At 41.3% G+C, this 24,497-nt stretch overlaps 2 protein-coding genes across 7 annotated transcripts; one reads left to right on the top strand and one right to left on the bottom strand.

Moving 5' to 3' along the window:
- The first annotated feature begins 604 nt into the window (after window positions 1-604).
- c1qtnf13 (C1q and TNF related 13) lies at window positions 605-4,046 on the top strand. The gene is made up of 2 exons (XM_019893931.1): window positions 605-962; window positions 2,019-4,046. Exons 1-2 carry the CDS (start codon window positions 800-802, stop codon window positions 3,065-3,067), a joined length of 1,212 nt encoding a protein of 403 aa, XP_019749490.1. The 5' UTR covers window positions 605-799; the 3' UTR covers window positions 3,068-4,046.
- Window positions 4,047-4,590: 544 nt separating this feature from the next.
- On the bottom strand, window positions 4,591-20,836 carry nr1h4 (nuclear receptor subfamily 1, group H, member 4). Of its 6 annotated transcripts, none has more exons than XM_019894302.1 (11): window positions 20,640-20,836; window positions 19,142-19,177; window positions 18,876-19,070; window positions 15,427-15,801; window positions 13,209-13,349; window positions 8,713-8,837; window positions 8,434-8,526; window positions 8,177-8,276; window positions 7,928-8,074; window positions 5,014-5,127; window positions 4,591-4,934 (listed from the first exon to the last, which is right to left on the bottom strand). In XM_019894302.1, the coding sequence occupies exons 3-11, from the start codon at window positions 18,970-18,972 to the stop codon at window positions 4,696-4,698; spliced, it is 1,431 nt and encodes a 476-aa protein (XP_019749861.1). In that variant the 5' UTR covers window positions 18,973-19,070; window positions 19,142-19,177; window positions 20,640-20,836; the 3' UTR covers window positions 4,591-4,695. The 6 variants fall into 6 exon arrangements, with proteins under 6 accessions (XP_019749861.1, XP_019749860.1, XP_019749862.1 ...); XM_019894301.1 differs by having other exon boundaries at window positions 18,876-19,027; XM_019894303.1 differs by lacking the exon at window positions 20,640-20,836 and adding an exon at window positions 20,387-20,582 and having other exon boundaries at window positions 18,876-19,027.
- Window positions 20,837-24,497: the final 3,661 nt, after the last annotated feature.

Here is a 24,497-nt window from a genome sequence, read left to right as displayed (position 1 = left end):
CAGTCATCTTCTCTGTCTTAGCATCATCTTCGCAAGAGGCTAATAAATAGTCTATAGCACCACTCACATCATGCATTAAAATCTGCATATGTTTTTCTTTTGCCCATCTGAGCTGTTGCTGGATAAATCCTGCACATCTCTATTAATCACTTCCAGCCGTCCCACTTACAGATACTTGACATTTAAAACTGTCATCAGCAGTGATCAAAGACTTGTCTGATACAAGGAGTGAGAAATTGATTCCTACATGGAATTTATATTTTATGTATTTAGAAAAATAAGTACCGGTAAATAAAATACATCTGAATAACTATTACAGGACTCTGTAAAAGTACAGTGGGCCGGTTTAAGTACGGCGCAGGCCCTATATGGCCTGTAGGCCAAACTTTGCTCACTCACTGCCTGATATAATCACTCTATTGTTTCATCACAGTTTGCAAGACTTCATTATTACTAACCAATTTGTGACTGCCATTAAGTTCTTATTGGTGCAGGTCAGCAATGAAACAGTTTTGGAAAATGTTTTATTAATTGCAGAAAAACTAAGATAAACAAATGCCACAAAGTTTGCATCATTGGTAAAAATATTCATACATATCTAAATAAAACATCTGCCTTAGCACAAAAGCAAGTCTTCCGATGGGCCTGCTCCATCACAGATAGTTTGTATTAGACAAAACAAAGGGTGAATTTTCAGACAAATACTGGAGGGGGAAGTAAGATAGTCCTTTGATTTGACCTTTTTTATGCTCTGAAGGCTAAAGATTGGAGGATGGTGTGGAGCTCCTCCTCTTGACAAATGCATGCAGACAAAAGGATCAGTCCGTTTGCACTACTGGCCTGTTATGAGAACGTATTGGGACATCTGCAGCTGGCCAACGATCACCTCTTTGGAACTTTGTTTTGTTTTATTTTCCCAAATAGGAAGATGCTAGGAATTCATACACTGCATTGCTCAGCAGGTGAGTTTTATGTTGTTATCAATAATTTTGCCATGCATCACAATAACATGACATAGCAGACCTCTGAAATTCTGTCTCTTATGAAAATAGTTAGAACGTTGAGAATATATTTTACAGGATGGCTATGGGATATTTTTGATTATTGTGGCATTATTAGACGATAGGTGAATGTGAACGCCCATCTCACTCCATTGTTGACTTTGTTGAGTCCAACATCAAGAAAATATTGTTTTGGTAGAGCTTTTTCCATGGTGTTAGTTTCTTTTTCCTTTTCTATTTTTTTAGATGTAACAAATATTTGACCACTAGTAAAATGTTGTGGACATTGTTGTTTAATCAGCTCACCAACTCATATTTACAACTCTCTTATATCATTCCTATTCACCCTCTACTGTTTTCAAGAAAGTATTTGGTATATCACATTTGTGATATATGCATATAAAGGAAACCCGGGGAATGCCATGTGAAATTTCCAAGCCTACAATAACCACTCCTATTTGGTGGCGTCATAGGGTCAAAAGCTTTCAACTTTTGCCATGTTATAATCATATTTTACTGATCTTAACATACTCTTTGATCCTTACCCAACTTTAAACCAGTTGTGAATGCATGCCCTTGGTAAGAAAGACAGATTTTTTTTTTTATAATTAAAAAAAAATATGCAGTACAATTCTGTAAATCAATGAAAATCTCGTGTCAAAAGAAAAAAAGCTTCATTTGTTGTACTTAACAGTCATTCCATTCCACCCCACCTCACCAAACTCTCCTAAAAATGTCCATTGTTCACCTCACACAGGAGCAGATGAAGCAGAACTTAATTGAGTCCCATGTGTTCACAGAGAGCACAGGCTGTATCAGCTACATTATGGAGGGCCTACTGATCACACCAATTCGATCAGTTAGCTGTGTTGTTTCATATGACTGACATTAGGCTGCAATGATGTAGGCCGATACCCAGTTTGACACACCAGGCTAAATGCTCTGGTGGCACATCACAACTCAACCACAGCGGGATGATTCTTTCACCTGAACTTTGTTTGTTTTTTTTCTTTTCAGGTGTCCCACAATTCAATCTTGCAGCAATACTGATCATGATCACCTGCTGTGGCCCAGTCTCCCCTCTGCATGCCCCTTCTGTGACAACAGTTCTCCGCTCAGCTTTCTCTGCTACACGCACCAGCAGCATAGTGGGGGGCAAGCAGAGTGTTGTGACTTTTAACAAGCTCTTGGTCAACATCGGGGGGGATTTCAATCCAGACACGGGTTGCTTTCGTTGCCGCCTCCCAGGAGTGTACTACTTCTCCTTTTCAATGGGGAAATTTCCAAATAAAATGCTCTCTGTCATTTTGGTGAAGAATGGGCGGGAGGTGCAGGCCATGGCGTATGATGGCTACCGCAAGAAGGGCAGGAAAGTTCAAAGTCAAAGCCTAATGATCACTTTGAAGGAAATGGACACAGTGTGGTTGATGTTGCAGCAAAACTCTCAGTATGCTTTGTACAGCAATGCCGGCCCTTACGTCAGCTTCTCTGGTTACCTCGTCTATCCTGACACCTCTTCAAGCAGCTATATCAGCAACCACCTGACCCCTCACCCAAACTGTCCCACGCAGGATGAATCTCGGCTCAGACACCAGCCATTCGAGCACCCCAGATCGGCCTTCTCTGTGGCACGGACATCCACATTTATAGGTGTGAGTCGCAAGAAGCAGCAGCAGAAATCACCTTTGACCTTCGACGTAGAATTTGTCAACATTGGGGGCCATTTTAACAAGTCCTCGGGCAAGTTCACCTGCCACTTCCCGGGGGCTTACTATTTTGCGTTCACGGTGGGTAAACACCCTCGTAAGGCTCTTTCAGTGAAGCTGATGACTGGGGAGGGCGTGGTACAGGCCATGGTGTTTGATGACGACACGTCCAAAAGACGAGAGGTGCAGAGTCAGAGCTTGATGCTGCTCCTTCGCCAGGGCGACACTGTATGGCTGTACAGTCAGCACGATAATCGCTACGCCGTGTACAGCAACCAGGGGAGGTACACCACCTTCTCAGGCTTCTTGGTGTATCCTGACGCCAACCCGTTCACACAGACACACAAGTACGGACTGTAACCGTGAATGCCACCATCGCTGTTGATTTTTATTAGAAAAAAAAGTATATACAAGCTGTTAAACAAAAGTGTTTCACTCATTTCTTTTCATTTGCAATGGTTATTTGTTTATGGACTACAGTATATCTATGAACTGACCAAAAGTATTTCCAGTGGGTGATTCATTTGCGGATATCTCCACGAGGTGGTGCTGTGACACAATTATCAAATTATTCGATATCTTCCTAAAAATCAAATCAAGTCAGCTTTATTGTCAAATATGATCTATGTACAACATACAGCATCGATTAAATTTCTTTCCTGGCCCCGCATATGGAGCGTGTGAGCGATGTAAGGCCAAGGCGCAAATCTTGTAAATGTTGTATAGTGATCTTGTCAGTGAGGGAACATGTGGGACTTTTATGAGCTCAGGTGTTACCGTTTTGTTATCTTGATCGTGATATGTTCAGGTTTTGTGTGTGTTTAATCCAAATTAAACGTAGTAGAAATCAAAAACTTATTTGAAAATGTGTCATTTCTTGACAGTGCAATATGGTACAGTGTGTGGAGCTGAACTGGACTAATCATGTCAGCTGTAAGAAATTAGATTTAAACTGGCTATGTAAATTCTACTGTACGAGGGTTAAGTTAATGCATGAGATACATTTAGAAATTTTGTGCAGCTGCTATTTCACTGCTAACGAAAAAAACAGCTCATCATATAAACACATTATAATTATTGAATTGTAATAAATGGAAAGGGAAATATGAATATTCATAACAAAAAATAGATGCTAACAGCAATTTTTAAATTATGACTCAATGGGCAGCACATTGGTTTTTTTGGTGATTCGTGCGTCTGCTTCACAGTTATGAGCTTCTAGGTCCGAATCCTGTTTCGATACTTGTGTGGAGTTTGCATCTTCTCTGCGTGCTTGCGTGTGTTTTTTCAGGGTACACTTACACTGATTTAATCTGATATTCCAAAAATATGCATGTTAGGTTTAATGAAGACTCTAAATCAGTGGTTCTCAACCTGGGTTCGATCGAACCCTTGGGGTTCGGTGGATCGGTCGCAGGGGTTCGAAAGAGCCTCAACCATACAATTTAAAAAAAAAACTTGGACTTATGACTTGAATTTGGATTTACTTTTTCTGTGTTTAACAAATGCACTTTTTAATATTTTGCATTTGTAAAAAATCACATTTTTATTTTTCACTAAAGAAGGGTTCGGTGAATGTGCAGATGAAATGGTTGGGCTCAGTACCTCTAACAAGGTTAAGAACCACTACTCAAAATTGTCTCGAGATGTGAATGTGAGTCTGAAAGGTTGCTTGTCTATAAGTGCCCCGCAATGGGCTGGCAACCAGTCCAGGGTGTATCCCACCTCTTGCCCAAAGTAAACTGAGTTAGGTTTCATCTTGCCCTAACTCGCACAAGAGCAAAAGAAAATGGATGGGTAAAGGAATAGAAGGTCAGAAGACATAAATAATGTGTCATTTTACTGCGTTATTGTTGATGGTAATCAGGTACTACCAGGCAAAATAGTTGTACAATAGTTTATTTGAAGCATGTGTATATCAGTTGATCTGCACCATTGTGGACCACCTTTTAAGTTGAAGATGTTTATGTTCCGTCCCATGAGGCTTTTCACTGCACGTCCCAGATCTCACAGAGTAATGGTGTGAATTTGTGATCGTTCATCCGCCATGACGTGAGCATTTCTGCATGATAGTGGTTGAGTGTTCTCAGCTCGGTCAACCGGCCCAGCAGACGTGCAAAGTACTGAGGCTCCTGTGGATGCTGCAAAATGCACAGCTTCCTCAACACATCCAGCATGGGTTCCTGCAGGTTCTCGACAGCCTGTTGATCCTTTACGTAAGGTCGATCTATAGAGTAGATTTTATTATTTAGTGAGACGCTTGAATTTTCAACTTGAGAGCTTGTGGATCAGTTGAAGCCACTCACCTGGTGTCAAGATGGTTATGGCAGTGAGGAGGGCTTGCTCCTCCTGCAACATGTGGAGTTCACCAATACTTTTGTAAAAGTTAAACATTGGTATGATGAACTCCTTTGAAATACCTTAAAGGCAATGACATAATGAATACAGTTATACACGGCCAACAAGGAAATTTTATAAACAATCATCCATTCATATATGACAAATTGACAAAGTCAAAATAAACGCATGAACCACATTTGATGGGCGTGGAAACGGCTCTTTTTTTCGATATGTGCCCTGCAATTGACTAGTGACCAGTCCGGGGTTTGTCCTGCCTCTCACCCAAAATCAGTTTGGATAGATTCCAACTAACTTGCAAACCCAACGAGGAAAAGCACAACAGAAAATTGATGCACTGACGAATAGTCCAAGTGTTAGTCTCAATATTTCAAAATATATTTGTTGCTTAAGAAGTTACAAGTAATGATATGTCCTATTGAATGTAAATATTGCATTATTTGAAATGTTTGTACTCTTTTTAGTCTATCACATAAGCGGCCATTTAAAATAGGATGTTTGTCTGCTTGGACACATCATCATGCATTCAGAAATGCCAGCGGGTCCCAAAATAGAGTCAAATTTCAACGATAGCACTCTTGATATTTTGATAAGCAACAAGGCTCTCTTCAGACAGCTTTGCTTCCTTACTTTTCTCCACTAGCCTTGATGAGTGATTGTCTGCTGACTACCAATCAGAGTTTAGCAGTGCAGAGGGAGCCAAAATAGCTAACCAAAATATCATGTCTTTCTTTTGTTTTTGGGATAGTGAAGCACAAGAACATTAGGAAAATGTTACACAACATGTCATGAAACACCTTACATTTCCTTTGACAAATGTGCAATTTACTTTTATCATTCACATATATGCATTGCAACTGAGCCCACTGATTGTACAAAGGCACAAAACGTTGTCTTTTATGCATTTTTCACTTTTAAATTATCCCGCGGGCCTGATTGAACTTCGCCGGGGGCCGGTTCCGGCCCGCGGGCCATATGTTTGACACTGTGGTCTATATTAATAAAGTTGGGCTGTATTGTATTGTACAGTATTTCCTGTACCGTAGCATCATCTAGTGGATGCATGGCGCAACAGCCACTATTGTATGCGCCTTATTATGCAGTGTGCTGCCCTATACGGTAAATGAAAACAGTTTTAAAATAGGCCATTCATTGAAGCTGCGCTTTCTAATCTGAAGCGCTTCATAGTGCAGAAAATACGGTAATCCTACTATCACTCTCTGTCAACTGTCCATCTTGACACCTCGCTTTGGGCAAGGGATGGATTACAGCGTAACTGGTTGTCAACCAATCACATGGCACATAAATACAACTATTCACACTCACATTTGCCCACACCTATGAACAGTTGAACAGTTTAGAGTCTTCAGTTAACCTAACATGCATGTTTGGTTAAAAAAGCGAGAGGTACTCCTAGAAGCACGGAGAATTTATGCAAACTCCACACAGGAGCCCGAGAGTTCCTCTCAAATGTTTGTCCAATGATGCAACACTGTCAGATGGCACGCAGTTTGCCTTTCAAACAGCCAAGCGGGCAGGATGTAATTTCTTTCATTTGCCTTTGGGCATTATTCATTGATCACTGTAGAAACCAAGTGGCCTCATATATAATAAGTGGTTACACTGTGTAGCGTGACTATTGTATTGTACAGTACTACAGATTTCAAGAGATATGCATTAGTTACATACATTCATTCATTCATTCATTACCCGAACCGTTTTATCCTCACTCGGGTCGCGGGGGGTGCTGGAGCCTATCCCAGCTGTCTTTGGGCAGTAGGCGGGGGACACCCTGAATAGGTTGCCAGCCAATCGCGCGGCACACAGAGACGAACAACCATCCACGCCCACACTCACACCTAGGGACAATTTAGAGTGTTCAATCAGCCTGCCATGTGTGTTTTTTGGAAAGTGGGAGGAAACCAGAGTACCCGGAGAAAACCCACGCAGGCCCGGGGAGAACATGCAAACTCCACACAGGGAGGCCGAAGCTGGAATGCAAGTCATTTAGCACCATGCTCTCCACAAACATGCGGTGTCATAAACCGGAGAGGGGGCACCCATCATCCGGGCGCACCCCAGCCCAGTGTCGAGGGAACGCCCCCCCCGCCCGCCAACCTTGACCAACCGGGGGGCGGTGGCGCTACAGAATCGTTGCGTCTAGGCGGGATTCTGATTTAGAGGCGTTCAGTCATAATCCCGCAGATGGTAGCCTCGCACCATTGGCTCCTCAGCCAAGCACATACACCAAATGTCTGAACCTGCGGTTCCTCAGTAGTAGGGTAAAACTAACCTGTCTCTTGACGGTACCTCTGCACTGCGAAGTCAACGTGCTAACCAGTCGACTACCGGGCCGCCTCGTTACATACATTAAATTCTAAACCCAAAAAGTAAAAAGAATGACAAACGGTATTCAGAAGACGGAAAGACAATGTGCACTGGCAACTACTGGCCAGGCAAGCAAAGTTTAATCTTTTTAAAATGATTTTGTAAGTCAGTTTTAACATGCTGCCATCTATAAAGCACAGAATCTTTTTACTTGGTTTACTTCCTTGTAAACCTATCATAAAACAGTCTTTGCACACACACACACACACACACACACGTGCGCACGGAGAATTAAATGAAACAGAACTCAGTGTAACCAAAACCTGCTGAGAGATCAACAGGTCACGAAGGCGTGCGTCTCAGCTGATGAATTATATACACAGAGGATCTGACTCCAATGGCCACAAATTACAAGATGATGTATCAATAGCTTGATGGTTTTCTCAATTTAGTTCCATCTAAATAATTCTATATAAACTCCTGAAAGCAATTCATTAAATTATTCAGACGACAACAAGACTTCTTTGGACTGACCACTCTTATGTATCCTCTCTTCCAAGACTTCAGTGTGTCCACTCGGCATCTTTCGGCTAAAAACCTGGGCAGAGCGCAGAAACATGGCTTCTACTGCTGAACCTTTAAGGAGAGCAATCTGATCCTCATGATCCAGGGACACAAAGCCTGTGAGAAATATCGTGGAAAAACAGAATTCATCTGTCTTTTTTTGATCTTAGCATTGTTAATACAAATATCTGCATGTAATTCAGACGGGGTGAATAAAACCTGGGATATTTTTTGTAAACTCCACCAGAACTTGGACTTGACTTGTTGCCATTTCTGTCAAGAGGAGAAAATTTTCTTCAGCACTGTATTCCTCTTGTAGCTAGTATGGGAAAACAACAATAATTTCAGATGACAATAAAAGTCAACTAAAATTGGATTTTTATAATAGTAGTGAATACTTGGATACATTGTAAAAAAAATACTTCAGACAACACATTCATTTGAAAAGCATTTTTGAGACAACAAAATCACTATACCAGTTTTTTGGTGACTTCTTGAGGAATTTGATGTCTGTTGTAGGCGTCTACGATGGCCCTCATGAATGCTTGCTGCTCTTTGGTAATTTTTTCCTAGAAACCGACAGGGCGGGAAAAACTAGGCATTAGTAGTGCAATTTAAAATGGTCCATGATCTTTTTGCAGAGCTACAAAAAGTGACATTAACATACAAATGCAGTATTAGTGTTAATACTTTAAGTATAATCAACATATACTCAATCAAGATTGGTGAAAAGGTGATATTGTTTATATCAGTACCTTTGACAGTTTGGTGGTTGATGTGACTTGTTTGCTGTCTGCCCCCTCAGTCTCATCTCCATTTGACTGTCCCTTCATGTTTTTCCGCAGCCTTTTAGATTTACATTGGATCTCTGTAAGCAGGCCTGCAGCCAACAGAAAAGAAAGCTTTCGCTTGCATCTTTAAGGCCAAAAATCAGTTGGGTTTTACAATATGGATCAATTCATTCTAAATCTTTTTTTTTTGGGTGGGGGGGGGTATACAAATTGTGTTATCTCCGCAAAGTCCAGCGTCCAATCTCTTTTTGTCAATGGACGCTACAGCTTCGTGTTTGCTTTCAAAACTTAGCTTGTAGCAGACGTGCACATTTTCAGCATGACGTCTCTGATCCACTGGTAAAAGGACATTTTGATCCTCTCCTCTTCATCTATAACTGCTTCAGACAACAAAGTGTATGCAGGAAAGTGGTGAAGATTGCATGACTGTCTGTGTCCGATGTGTTGTGTTGTGTTATTTTGACTTCAAGATGGCGCCGCGTGAGTGGCTGCCTTTCCAGCAGCTCCTATATTTTGTTGTTCTACTTCTTCCATTCATAACTTTGCTGCTGTGAATTGGGAATTTCTCCATTGCGAGACTAATAAAGGTTTTCTTATCTTATCTTATCTTAAGTACAAAGGCAAATGCATTTTTTGCCCTGCCACGGGCTGCCTCGTGAAACTACTCTCTGCTGATTGCACGGATGATTGCCACAATGTTGTCATTTGAAAAAACTACCGGTAAATTACAAATCTTCCCTTTTTTGTTTCATGCATTTTTTTATGCAGTATGTATCTGTTGTGCCACAGCGGAGCTGGAGTTAGGCGTAATAGTTACTTCTTCGAAATTATGTCTTCTTGTCACTGAGATACAGTTTTTAATTCATTTTCTAGTACCAGAGAACCACTCACTGGCCTCTACTTCCAGGAGAGGAATAAAATATTGTATCACATATATTTATTACCTAAAATACTGGCCAACGGGCATTTATTCACTGAACTGCAGAGTACCAGACATTAGTTTTTAAGGAGGCATCTATTTTAGGGGAGGCCTTTATTTGGGAACATGATCGTATAAAAACTTCCTTGTTACAAAGAGAATGGAATGTGCAGCTAACAGTTTCTATTTGTGTCCTTTTATACGTGGTTCCTATCAATAATACAGTGCAGCTAAAGGCAGAACAAATTGTTCTCTCCTAATGTTTCTGCATTGTCACATGCAGACAGATGCACCTGTTTGAACAGCAAGCAAACAAGCACACGCCCTTTACCACTATTCTGTTGCATGCTGTTACGCTAATTTATGCTCATTTATGTTTATATAAATTTGCATCATTGAGACCTGCAGCGGTGGTGTCAAACTACATCACGTACTTCATAAAGATTTGCACATCCTTGATAAAGACTCGAACCAAAAGAATAACATACTGAATCAAGCTGCACTGGGGCTAATGGGGGCTATAGCCTGGTCAGAAATATGGCTAGCCCCCCTTCACTTCCCAGCAGTTTATTTATTTATTTGTTTTTAAAAGCTCACAATTCGCCATTCTGTTCAAATACAATTTCTGTTTCCGTGTTTGCGCTGCAACTGTACACTGTGTGTGCGTCATTGAGGCAGAGAGGGGCAAGATGAGTCTCTCAGTTGCTTTCGCATTAGCGGCATGTCCAGAAAAAATCTCAGAGCGCGGACTGGTTCAATGCAACTGTTCAGAAACTTACAGCTATGCTCAACTTTGTCATTCGGCTGTTCAAAGTGCACCAACAACAACGCCAGGCATTTGGCGCTCCGACTATAGACACTTTGCGCCAGTGCTGGCTGTGTTTGGAAATTAATGAGAGCGGAGCACACTCTCTCTCTCCGAAGACACACAATCTCAGAGTACTACACAGGCATCAGAAGGGATTCTCAAATGTGCCTTAGGTTAGAGTTAGTCAGTCCATCTCAGTAATGGATGGATCACTTAGTAATTAAAAAAACAAAACATTTCCCAGAAGTCCCCCACTCACCCTCGGGGGTATAAAAGAGGAGGGCGATTGGAAAAATGAGCCCGGTCCGACTCCTGAAGGAGCACCAGCTGCAGCTCGAAGATGCAGAGGCATCAAAATATTGTGCAACAAGCATTCCCCAATAACAACAGGGGAAAACAGGGAGGTGATGAGGGTGTACAATTTGGGCATTTCAGTCCCCCCGCCATTAGCCCCCAGGAAAGAAGTAAATCCTGGCGGCATGCCTGGTCCACGAGGCGTAACGTGGGCAAGGTCACTGCTGGACAATTGACATAAATTGGACAATGAGGAGAACACCCAAACGCCCCCCCCCCCCAAAAAAAAACCCATAATGCAACGCAAGCGCGTCTGCGTCAAATTTCAGAGGTGCAGTGTTCGATTCCAGTTCCGGCCTTCCTGTGTGGAGTTTGTATATTCTCCCTGTGCCTGCGTGGGTTTTCTCACACCTGATTCAAATGATCAGATCATCAGCAAGCTCTGCGGAAGCCTGACATTGAATCTGTTCATTTGAATCAGGTGTGTTGCAACAGGGAGACTTGGAAAACATGCAGGACAGCGGCCCTCCAGGAATTTAGAGTCGAAATTGTCCCTAGGTGTGAGTGTGAGCACAAATGGTTGTATGTTTATGTGTGCCCTGCGATTGGCTGGCAACCGGTTCAGGGTGTCCCCCGCCTACTGCCTGAAGACAGCATGCCCCGCGACGCTTGTGAGGATAAGTGGATTCGAAAATGGATGGATGGATAATGCATAGCAAAAAATTGCAAGGGGTCAACCAGAAACAGCAAACAAGGTGCACACTGGCATGTTTTTCCACAATTTTAACAAAGAGTATAACTACGCAAATGTTGAACAGAACAAGAACAGGCAGACATGCGTGCAGTGAACATTTCTGGGCCAAAAATTTACAGGTGGAAGGAGACACGTAGACCATGCCATTAAAAACCATCGCCGGGCTGAGTAATTTTAAAGAGCCAGAGGTATGTGAGGGAGGATCTGTGCTTCCTCTGAGTCTTAACCATTCGCAGGCAGCAGCTTGTGGGTTTTTATGTCCTTAATGTGAGCGGAGCCACACTGGTAAATTAAGCCGCTGAAAGACCTGACCAAAGCAGCACTCTGATCTTCATGCAGGTAAGGTAGAAGGACATCCTGTATTAATTCCAGGACTGTCCATGCTTGCATAGATGGTAAATGAGAACCTTGTCTGGTCCGCTTACTGGTCCCATTCGTTCTCCAAAGTGTATTTTTTGCCGTCAAAAGTCCCATCTGGAGCTGCATCTTACACATCAAAGGTGTAATTTCACTCGGTAGACTTATTTCATTGTGTTGTCTGGAAATCATATGGCTTCATTCGTTCAGGATTAACGAAGCTGCGTGTGTATATCCTTGTACAGTCTCGTCCAACGTTTTCACATGCTACAGTTGAGCATTTGAATTTAAAGCCCCCGTGCAATGCAGGTACACTTCATGTACACCTGACATGCGTTGTGTTGTAAAAATCAATGCATGCCACAGGTTTAAAACCCATGCATGGCATGCATTTGTTTTTGCAACACAACTGCATGTCAGGTGTACATAAAGTGTACCTGCATTGCACAGGGGTTTTAAATGGCTCTACAATTGGCTGACAACCAGTTCGAGGTGTACCTCTCCTGTCTCTTGCCTGAAGACAGTTGGGATATGCTCCAGCACACCCGTGAGGATTGTTGTCACGCACCTGATATTTGTGAACTTATGACAATAAAAAGTCTCCTTTGTTTATTTTACTTTGTTTTTTTTCCTAATTTTTTGGGCCTGCCACACTGCAATAGTCATTACAATTTCATTTCTCTCCTAATCAATAACGAGAGGCTCTCACGTTTTCTTTCTGTCTTCAACTGATAGCGCTCCATAGTCCCACGAGGAAACAACTGTTCACGTTTTCATACCCACATATTTGCTTTGCTTCTTACTTATTTGTACAAAGGTCAGATCATTACTGCAACCTATGCTAACGCTGTAGTAAAGTCATGTTTGTAGTAAATGCTTCCACCAATAACACACGATAAATTTATAGCAATCAAATGAAAAACATCAAGTCTGGCAGGAACTGAAAGTGCCATCTTTTTCTGCGTGACGAAGTACTGTTGTGCCGCACATCTGCCGTGTGGTGTGTGATATTCAGTGCTCCTGTTAAACTAATCAGGCCGTGTGAGATTAGAAGGTGTCATTGCAATGAGAGTAACCGTCGATTGTAATGACAGTTCTAAAGTAGCACGGCGATACCTGAAATACAAGAATATAAAGTTGTTATACTAATTTAACAAGGGAAGAAACTTCTGTTTTAGTGATTTTCAGAAGTCCGACTTTATTCTTCTGGACCCATAGATGTCCAGGGATTCCAGTTTGAGAACCAATAGTCTAAAATTGTGTCCTTGCCCAACTAATTCTGTCACCATTTCTTGGTAAAAACGAGATGACAAACAGTGAACACTCACACTCTGCCAACATCCCCATCTCCTTGCATTTTCTGAGTCGACATTCCTGGCATTTCCTGCGCATGTACAAGTCCATCTCACAGCTTCCTCCACTTTTGCACTTGTACACGGCATTCTTTGTTATGCTTCGTCTGAAGAAACCTTAATGTGGTGGACAGAAGAAAAAGTTAAGTAATGAAGGCATGCACTATATTGTTCAGAAACATTTCAAGATCAAGCTAAGTTGTCCCTGTGAAGTGAAACGACTGCCAACATGTCTTGTAAATTTAACACACCACAGACATGGCTGCGTTAGCAAACCTAACAAATTTTAATGGCTTAAAAAAGGATTAACACGACGCTTCAAAAATCATGAAAAATCACATCCTTGTGTCTGCTCTCAAACACTGTGGGTGTGTTCATTGAATGTGTTGAAACAGCTCTGTGCTAAATTGCCAACTGTCAATCAAAAGCTACATTTGTACTACATTATTACTAAAAATGGATGCTATTTCGTCGAGACCAGTGGTTCTTAACCCTGTTAGAGGTGTGGAACCCAACCAGTTCATACGCACATTCACTGAACACTTCATTAGTGAAAGACAAAAATAGGACTGTTTACAAATTCAAGACATAAAAAACACATTTATTAAAAACTGAAGAAAAGTAAATAAAATTGAAAGACACAAGTATACGTTTTTTAAAAATTGTATGACATACTATCACGACAGTCACACGTTGACTACAAAGCAAACTAAATTTCCCACAGCACTGATTGGACAAGCAATGTAATGTGATCATTTGCAGCCAGTGATGGCCAAGCGGGCGTGTTATAACTAATTGACATGTTGAGTCGGGGTATGTCTTAACCTTCATGTCAGAGGCTTCGTCGAACCTCTGAGACTGATTCACCGAACCCCTTGGGTTCGATCGAACCCAGGTTAAGAACCACTGGTCTAGACTAAGGGTCAACAACCTTTTTGAAGACAAGAGCTGAACCAAATCTCTGAATTCACTTGGTGTTCAAGAGATTTACTTTTCTTGCTCACAGATGATGTCCATACGTAGTACTGCACTACTGAGGATGAGGATGAATTCACTGGCAAGGTACTTACTGTCATGCTGTAATGTCACTTTATTTACAGAACTCCCATCCACTCCCTTCCAAAATTAATAGCATAGCAAGCCCAATTCCTGTATTGTTACCAACTCTACATCATACTCAAGAGTTCTGAATATGTCGAATGTCTTAGCTATTCCAAAAGCCTCCCACTGTGGTGCAGTACAACTGTAGACCACTGCAAACTACAAGCACCATGATAAATGTACAGTGTTGTCAAGCTAATACCTCTTAGTACACCATATCATGAGTACAAGTTAAATACTCAAAATCCATGTTTACAAAAGTTCTTACTCAACACGCGCGCGCGCGCGCACACACACACACACACACACACACACACACACACACACACACACACACACACACACACGTGTATGCACGCATGTAGTGTACGTACCCACGCACACACAAAGGTTGAATTTGAAACAGTTATAGGACATTGTGACATAGATGATTCAGCACAATGGCGGGCATTAATGCAACAGAGCTCATGTTTCTCCTGTATTGTGCTGCAGAAAGTGGAGAGGGAACCTAGCACCACAGAGAGCGGAGTAGGTAGACCTGAACCTATTCTTAGGCAAATGATGAGATCGCACTCCGAACATTGTTTAATTTCACAGTGTGGAATTACCTGCACACTCATCTCCATCCATCCCGATTGGGGGGTTCCTAACCCTGAGCGTCACCTACCAAAAACATCTGAAGTTGTTCAATAATGAGTTCTTATGCCACCAAGCAGGTGGATGTCTAATTGAGTTGCAGGATGGTCATTCACCTTGTCATGCCTGGCCCCAACAACCACAACAACAACGACACTATTCACCCACCAGAGAGGTCAGTAGGGAGACTCCACACCTACAAATTAGTTACACCAACAAATTTGGAACTGATAAAGCCTTATGAATTAAAAACTATTTGTTTTCAAGAAACAAGAAGAGCCTCAATTCAACGTTTGTGGATTATCATGATTTAGATGACTGAGAATCTTCACCATAAATCACATCTAATATTTGCATTTAATATTTGCCTCACTCAGAAAAAGACTAAATAGGTTTGATAATGTATGTTGTGCATTTTATTTTGCCAAATAATGTTATACAAATTCTGTGCTCTCACCTTTGCAGCCCTCACAGGTGAGAGCATTATAGTGGTAGCCTGATGCCTTGTCTCCACACACAACGCAAAGCTCCTCCCCTTTGATGCGTCCAGTCTGTGACGTATGACGAGACCTCTTGCAAACAGCCGGCATGACAGCAGATACCTCCTCCCTGTCACCGTCATAGCTGCCGTCCAGTGTTGTTTTTCTCAATTCATACAGGCTAGTGTGGGAGTACCATTCCTCTCCATTGTACTGGGGATAGTAGTTCTGACTGCAGTAATACGGTGTGGGCACAGTTGGCTCCATGCTTGAGTATTGCATGCCCGGGTAGCTGCCGAATGGTAACATGTCAGGATCTTGTAGCAGAGGATTGCTCTGATCTGCCAGAATATCTATAAGAACAAGAACAGCATGAGAAAATAACCCAGGGTCATGACATCAATGCGTCTATGTTTACGTCTACTGAGTAACATCTTTTTAGTAAATAATAATTGACATTGTGGATCATTTTATGCTTCCAACAGTCGTGAAGAATTTGAGAGCCCAAACCTCATCTGAGGCATTGCGAATTAGCCAGAATAGACATTGTAAATCAGGCTCTGATGCCCATGCTCAGCAGACCCCAGAAAAGTTGTCGATCGAGACAGCCAGAAGGACGGTGGCCATGGAAGTCGGAAATCGACAAGGAGTATGAAACAAAACACCTGCCGAATCAATTAGCCCTGAAAAGGGATGACCTTGGAGCGTCGGGCCTACACCAATGCCGTTGTTAATGTCACTTTATGGGTAAAGATGATATTTTAATTGAATTATCATTTATTTCATTTCATACAATGACACAAAGTGTCATTTATTGTGTGTCCTCCAGAGTTGCATGCATTTTTCTTTTGGACTGTCGTGCCTGATAATTTGGAAAACCTGTACTATATTTTAAATAATTTTGAAAAATGGACAAAAACAGCCTTTGCATAAAAATTTTGAACTAAATGAAGAGCTGAATGGAACAACCCAGTCAGTTGAGTTCAATGTGACATTTTGGGTCTTTTCTTGCACCTCATGCAATTTTAGGTGAAGGTTCACGTGCAGCTCTGAACTGTAATTGTTGTCATGAATGTGGCAACATGATGTTTGCTATTGACACATTCGCCGCGTCTGGTCTGTTGTGCATACGATTTAATGACGCCTTCCTTCGGTCGCAATTATACTCTCATGTCACGTCGTTTGATGTCTGGATTACGTTTAAAAGAAGCTTGTTTATTTATTGTGTGACACATTAGTTCATTTTCAGGGCTGCACTTCATTAATATTTAGTTCTCCACTTTTGATGTAGTCAGTCATGAATTTACTTCACAAAGAAAAGGTAAATTTACACATTTCATTTAGTGAAGCCGTTTGGTTGGATATGAGTCTTCGAATAAATGCCGAAAGCAGAATTGATACTTGTATACAGCTGAGCTGTGCAAAGCTCAGATTGCGTTACATTTAATGTAAACCAGTGAACCCGATTGATTGACAAACATATTAATGCCTCTTCCTCTTCTGACAATTCCACATTATTGACATGTGAGGCATCATTACCATGTTCCCGCCGCAAGCACTTCAACCATTTACACCGTATCGTGTACACTGTTGTGTTTACACACTTATAAAACAATTAATTTAAAGTTGTGATTGCACTGTAGTGGAATCTAATCTAGTTCTTTCAAGCTCGTTCCTGGAGAACCAGTTTAGCAATCGTCTGTAAGATCCACGCCACATACTGTAAGGCCATAAATCATTAACAACTGTCCTTCACAAAGCACACTGTGTCTTTGGAGTGACATGTAACGCCTCTCCAAAGTAGCGGCTCTGTGGAAACTGATACAATAATGTTAATAATATCGCAACATAGTCATATGGGATTCTCCAAAGTTGTGAAATTTGACATTTTAGGAAAGACCGGAAAAAAACATTAATACATATCAGGCAAAATATCAGGTATTGACGTGTGCCAAATAGCATATAATACAGCACTGACCTCTTGAAGATTTGGTTCTGACGATGGCCATGTCTGAGATACCGAACACACGGACCATTCAGAGTATACATACTGTGACAGCGACACACCCGTTGGTTCTTTTGCAGTTTACTTCTTCTTTCTGTCCTGCTAACTGTCAAACCATCTTCCATGTATATTCTGTTTCAAGCCACATTTATTTCTGAGAACAGAACCAAGAGGCTTCAATCGACTTGGTGTATGCCCGAGACATCCCAAGAGGCGCAAAGGTTGCTGGAGCTACTCATTAACCAGGCAATCCCTTTCTTCTTTTCAGGTAGCATGACAGTATGTGAAGTCATCTGCACATTAGGGCAGTGGAAATGACTACTGTGTGGCACGTTTGTGGATATGAGCAATACATTTGGGACAAGCGACGATAGTGAGATGCTGCTTGCGCTTGCTAAAATATGCTCTCCGGATGAAACACAGAATGTGTTCGGGCCTTTGTAAAAGGTACGCTATAATGTTGCAAAGGTTCAAGGTTACAAAATTTAAATATTTATTTACAATATATTGCTTTATTTTTGGGGCAGCTTGCGGAGGATTACTGGCAAATATATTTGCTTCAGAGAACATATAAAATTATATATTCCCATTCATGTGAAACTTGAACCTGGAAATGACATCCACGATGCATGTCCACGGACCACCGAATCTGTCTGTCTGGGCATCGATCAAATACACCAAAAACACGTTAAATCACCTGCGCCACAAGGTAGAACGGCTTTTCGGTAATCTACAATTTGTTTACTTTTTCTCACCAAATTGGCATATGCACCAGGGAAAGGGTAATAGAAAATGCTGTCGGTCCACCAGCACACCTAGCAACACGCAGGACAGTTTGCGAAATTCAAAAACCACTAAACTAGACTTGACCCGGTACGGAAAAGAAGCTGTGCCCATTTTTACATCACACATAGTCTACTTACTTTTCTGTGATGAAAATTGCCAGGTGCATTGTGCGCCAGAACGCCCAGTGAAGGCCCGTCCCAAACATGCTAGACTAGACTTGCACCAACACGAAAATGAAGTTGACTCCGTTTTATGCTGAACACACGGGTGTCTGTCGATGAAAATTGGGTCCACGGTGCTATTAAACTTTACTAAAAATATGTTATGAAAACATTTTGTTGTTTTGAGAGCTGGGCAGGATATGTGACCTTGCAATTCATTCCAATGAGGAAACCAATTTGATAAACAAGTATATTGACCTATATTTGATGGCCCATTCAGATATCAGTCCATGGTGTACTTCCCTATGACCTTGAACCGGATGACATAAAATGAATGGCTGGATAGGTGGGTGAAGAACAAAGGTGACAGAAATAGACGGCTGGCCAAACGGAAATCCAAATTGTACTGCCATGAGCATGGTTATACTCAGTTGCCTATAGATTAGGGAATATGTTTCATGCCAAGCTGACTTACCAAACAAATGGGAGTTCTCCGTGATGGCGAATTCATCTGTGGGTGGGATTTGTAGTGGTCCCACCACGCCGATGTCGTGGCCCACCCACTCATTCATGAAGTAAGCTTGTTAAGTCAAAGTGAGCCGCACGGAAGTTTGTGTCTGTTTCCCGCTGTAACCTGATGAAGATGTCTTCAATACTCTTCTGGGCCTGCCTGTGGCAGTCAATGACACATTCAGTGAAAAGTAATTCAGTATGAGCTTGTAAGTGTAGACATCAACACACCTGTCAAGCGTTCTCTCCCACACAGAGATGAGCTGCCTGTCGGGAGGCAACAGATGAAGATCATGAAAGAAAGATGCATGTTATTCTACTGGTTGGAAACTGTTGGAGGTTTCTTAGCAAACCCACTGTACTCTTTCTTGAGTATTAAGACACTAACTGTACACTTTGTTAGGTGTACCTGCAGAATCTAATGTGCTACGATGGCATTTTTTGTTCTGTCATATAAGAAATGTACCATCAATTCTGCCTTTGCAAATGTAATCGTCAGTTCTAATGAACAGTGTCAGAGGTAACAATTAAATACACGGATTTGTTATTTGCAGCATGCTGATCTTGTAGTTAGTGGGTCTGCCTCACGGTTCTGAGGTTAAGGGTTTGAACGGCTTTCCTGGGTGGTTAGCCAGTAAATTCTCCCCTTGCCGGTCTTTAACACCATTGATATTGCAGATGAAAACAAAATCAGATGAAAGGCATTATTGTTAGGATCTATTGAGAATCCAATCGGAATTCCCCAGACAGCACCTTAGGGGCTTGTTTGCATATAATCCAATTTTGATGACATGCTGTGACGTATAAAGTATTTATCACAACAACAGTCTCCAGCGGATTCCTCTCTTCTTAGGAAATTACAACTTGAAGTTTTCTTGCCATCCTTACAATATTAATTTAACACATGCGCAGGGTTGACATGCTCAAACTCAATCAATTAAACACAAGCCCATTTGATAGGGATAACCAATGACTTTCTCAGCATACTTAATGGTTCTGAAATATTGCATTGTTCTACAGAGAGATCCAAGCCAAAATCATGCAACGGAAAATCAATGATGCAACGACAAGATCATATCTCTTACTACTTATGAGCCATCGTATCTATAAAATGGTAGAATGACTTCATTAGATTCATGTTTTTTTGGGTTGATTTGTTTCTTTGACATGTTGGCGCAGACATTATTCACATGCACTAACAAAAGCAACTGTATTCTTTTTTTATGCAACAAAATGTTCGTTTTGGGGATTGTGCTTTGCTTTGCTGTCGAACTGCTTTGCATCACAGAGTCTCATGACGTCATTATATCTGCTATTCGTGTAGCCTACCATAGTTTTGCTATTCTCATTTTAACAAATTATGCAATAGCATAATATACACCATCATAAAAGCACAGTTCATTTAAAAATGCATTCCTTCTACTTCATACCACGTACAAATGTATTCATTACTTATATTTGATGAAGCTATTGTACCTGATTCTAGTGTCATAGGAAATGAGACCACTGAGTACAACAAAGTAAAATAATCTGTGTATAAACTTTATGTGACATCAGTAAGTAATTGAATGAACTAAAGTAATTTCCCAAGTGATCTTAAAGCAACCTACGCTGATATAGAGATCATCATGCCCACCCACACAGCGACTTGACATCTCATTCGCCATCAAGCACACACTTTTGGCACACGTGGGCTCATCGTGATGAAACATGCTTTTATGGCCCTTACCTTCTCCTAGCGGGATGATTCCCACGATTTGGATCTGCTTGTTGCCTGTGTTCCCAGATGTCCACGCTCTTAGCTATACAGCATCCATAAATATTTTCTAATACACCAATCTCGAGTCTGGGCTTCAGTTTAAACATGTGTGACCAGCTAAGGTCAGAGAGAAGAGGAAGGTGGTTATTAATTAAACTGTCCATCCCTCTCCTCATCCCTCCACCCCCAAACCCGTTGAAACACACTTGCCAAAAAAACTCTCTTTATCTCAAAAAGACTCAGAGGATACCGCATGATGTCTCTCCCACACACACACACGCACACACACACACACACACACACACACACACACACACACACACACACACACACACACACACACACACACAGACCATACAGTACATCCACTGAGTAGTATGCTGCTGAGATTCTGAGTAAAGCAAGCAGTGAAACTTTTAATAGTTATTTCTTTATTTATTTTACATGACTTCGAGTCATCACAGGTAGCTCATGTGTCTAAATGTCGTAATTGAAAAATGGAGGTACCGGTAGTCATAAAATGAACAGAACAGCTGTAATTAACAAAGGCTTAATGCCTCTTGAATTCAAGCAAAGCTTCGACGCTTGCTGTTGCAAATCAATTGTGGAAGGTTATTATAAAGTCCAAATAACTCTGAACTGGATCCAACTCTATCGTTTTCCTTGCTGCTTGTGCACACCACCATAGGATGATACATTTCTTTTTTTTCCTCCCTTATAATACTCATAAACAATAGTTTAATCATTGATGGGCTGTTGCTCCATTCAACGGGGTTGTTCTGAGTCAACAGAACAGTCTCACTGGAATAAACAGAACCTTTGCCATTGGCTGCTGGACTCTGTGGTTTGTATTTGGGAACAAGCCACAACTGATGGACTCTGTAAAGCGACGGTTGCAACTGTAGATCTAACAATGGCAAAAAGGCAGATGCCCCATGTTGGCTAAGAGGCTATTTTTTTTCTACCCATCCAGATATTATGTAGGGTGAAGGTCAAGGTTAGAAATATATAGAAACACATGAGAACTCAAGAACTTTAGCACAAGCGGAATAATCAATAATGATATTTGTATTTGCTGACCAAATACACACAAGATATTGTCTCAAAAGCAAGTCACAACCCCCCCCCACCCCCCGCCAAAAAAAAACATATGTCTGACACCAGTAAGGAATATCCTGTCAAGTAATTATGTTGAAGCACTCTAGTATGAACACAGATAAGACAAAGGATGTTTACCACACTGTGACGGGAAACAGAGACATCTTCGCCTTAAAAAAAAAAAAAATGTAAACAGCAACTAATATAAACAGTCAGTGAGAGGGACAGAATTTTGTAGTTTCAGAAAGTCATATGAACTGATCAAATATGTACTGTACTTTATACTTTCATGAATTGTTTGTGTACACTATTCTGTAAAATTCCAATTTGAAAGTGCATGCTGATAAAAACAAATAAATCACAAATGCATCTTATAAATATAAATAAATACATCTTAAATACATACATACAACAAATAAAAAATACCTTTTAAATGAACGACATTGAGAATTACCAAACAGAATAAATTGTTTTCATATTGATTTTTTTTTTAATGCAAGTAATTTGACTCTTAACATATGTCAGCTGTATATATTTTTTTTCAACTTAGTTCCTCACTAAAAAGCATGAAGTTTGGTGTTTTTTAGGCCACCACACTTCTGTCACATTTTGTGTGGTTGATGACCCAAGTCCAGAGGAGTAGGGAGGCAAAGCAGGAGTGCTTCTCCAAAAGGGGAATATAATTTCAAAAGAAAAAAAGGTCATGAATGAGGGCCGGATGGCGCGGGAGATTGACAGCGTCTGCAGCGATGCGGACTTTGTGTCAGTCTGTCATGGTGAAGAAGGAGCTGAGCCGAAAGGTGAAACTCTCCATTTACCAGTTGATCTACATTCCTACCCACACCAAGCGGTGGGTTATGACCGAAAGGATAAGATCCCGGATACAAGTGGCCGAAATGAGTTTCCTCTGCAGGGTGTCCGGGCTCTCCCTTAGAGAGAAGGTGAGAAGTTCGCTCATCTGGGAGGGGCTCAGAGTCATGCCGCTGCTCCTCCGCATTGAGAGGAGCCAAATGAGCTGGCTCATGCATCTTGTCAGGCAGGATGCCACCTGGACGCCTCTGAGCATGTCCCACTGGGAAGAGGCCCCCGAGGACGATCCAGCACATGCCAAGAGATACAGACTGGTGGTAATAAATTAAGGCAATACAATACAAGCAACCTCCAGGAGGACTCCAGAAAGAAAGATCAGAACCAGGATTCAAACCAATAACCTTTGATTCTGAGGAAGATGTACTAACCACAAGTTTTTCCAAGGTAACATACAATGTTAAATAACCCCAAATGTTTCAGTGTGATGCAGTTAATTTTACACTCCTTCGATTGAATGTAAGAAAATAACAGTTCATTACATTTGTCAATTCAATTAAAACACAAACGCAAGCGATGTTCTCTCCAACATCAGGATTATACTTTATGGATCAGTTTTTGTTTGCCCGAAAGATTAACAAACATCTAAACAATAAATAGGCTTCATTGAAATGCTTCTGAGATGAACTTATTATGTGTTTGATCAAAAATAGCTAAGACTCACAGGATAAATAATTGAACTGACGCCTAGTCACCTGCCACATCATTGAGTACATCTGCAGTCAAGTAAGATCCCATTCAAGCTCACATGACAACAAATATCCATTTTGCGATCCGCTTTATTCTCACAAGGGTCACGGGGGGCACTGGAGCCTATCCCAGCTGTCTTCAGGCAGTAGGCAGGGGACAGCCTGAACCGGTTGCCAGCCAATCGCAGGGCACACAGAGACGAACAACCATCCGCGCCCACACTAACACCTAAGGACAATTTGGAGTGTTCAATCAGCCTGCCATGCATGTTTTTGGAATGTGGGAGGAAACCGGAGGACTTTGAGAAAATATCAACAAATATATTTACAAAAAAAGAATAATGCTCACTTTTGAATGTCTTTGGAGAGATATATTGATTTCATAATTGCTTTTTTGTGTTAATGTTTATTAATGTGGTTTTAGTTGAGGTGATGCACTGTATTCCATTGTGTCCCTTACTGAAACTCAAGCCATTAAGAGCAAAACCTGACAAAACATTGACAGTGCTAAACTAATATATTGTATTAAAAAAAGTTTATTGCGGAACCTGTTTGTCAAGAGCCCATGAGAACTAATGCTCACAGCCAGACTTACCTGCAAGAAGTGGAGCCGTGACGTAGCGGCATTGAAAGCTGTGTTGGCCTGGCCATCTCCCCAATTCAACACTGCATTTTCTTCGTCATTTTCTGACAAGTGTGATTCATTTTTAAAAATGTTCAGAGTCAATACGGATTGAAGGTCTGTCAATCTGTCAAGTGACCTTTCACGGTTTGCTTGCTCAGTATCAGATGAGGTTGGTGCTGCAGCGCATAATAATCAAGCTCTCGCATGAGAAGGCTAAGCCTGTCGGTGATGCGGGTCAGGTTACATCTTTTCCATTTAAATCAATGAAATAATCAATAAATAAATATCCAAGAATGGATGCCACGTTCATGACCATCGAACCGGTCGGTTGGATCCGGGGGCGTCTCACTGTCAGATGAGGACACGGATGGCGCTGACGTTTTCACCCACGACCTGCCTAACTGTGTTAGCTTTTTTTTTTTCAATGGCGGAATATTAGGGTCACGTAATAAGGAAAAAAAAAAAAAAAGAAAAGACAGCCTTACATTCATATGCAGCAATCTGGAGTGTCACTCAATAGCAACTGGTGAGTGCAAGGCCCAGTCAATG

This window comes from Hippocampus comes, unplaced genomic scaffold (genome assembly GCF_001891065.2).
Source record: "Hippocampus comes isolate QL1 unplaced genomic scaffold, H_comes_QL1_v1.1 scaffold104, whole genome shotgun sequence".
Classification (NCBI taxonomy): Eukaryota; Metazoa; Chordata; class Actinopteri; order Syngnathiformes; family Syngnathidae; genus Hippocampus; species Hippocampus comes.
This window is presented reverse-complemented; position numbering and strand designations above follow the sequence as displayed.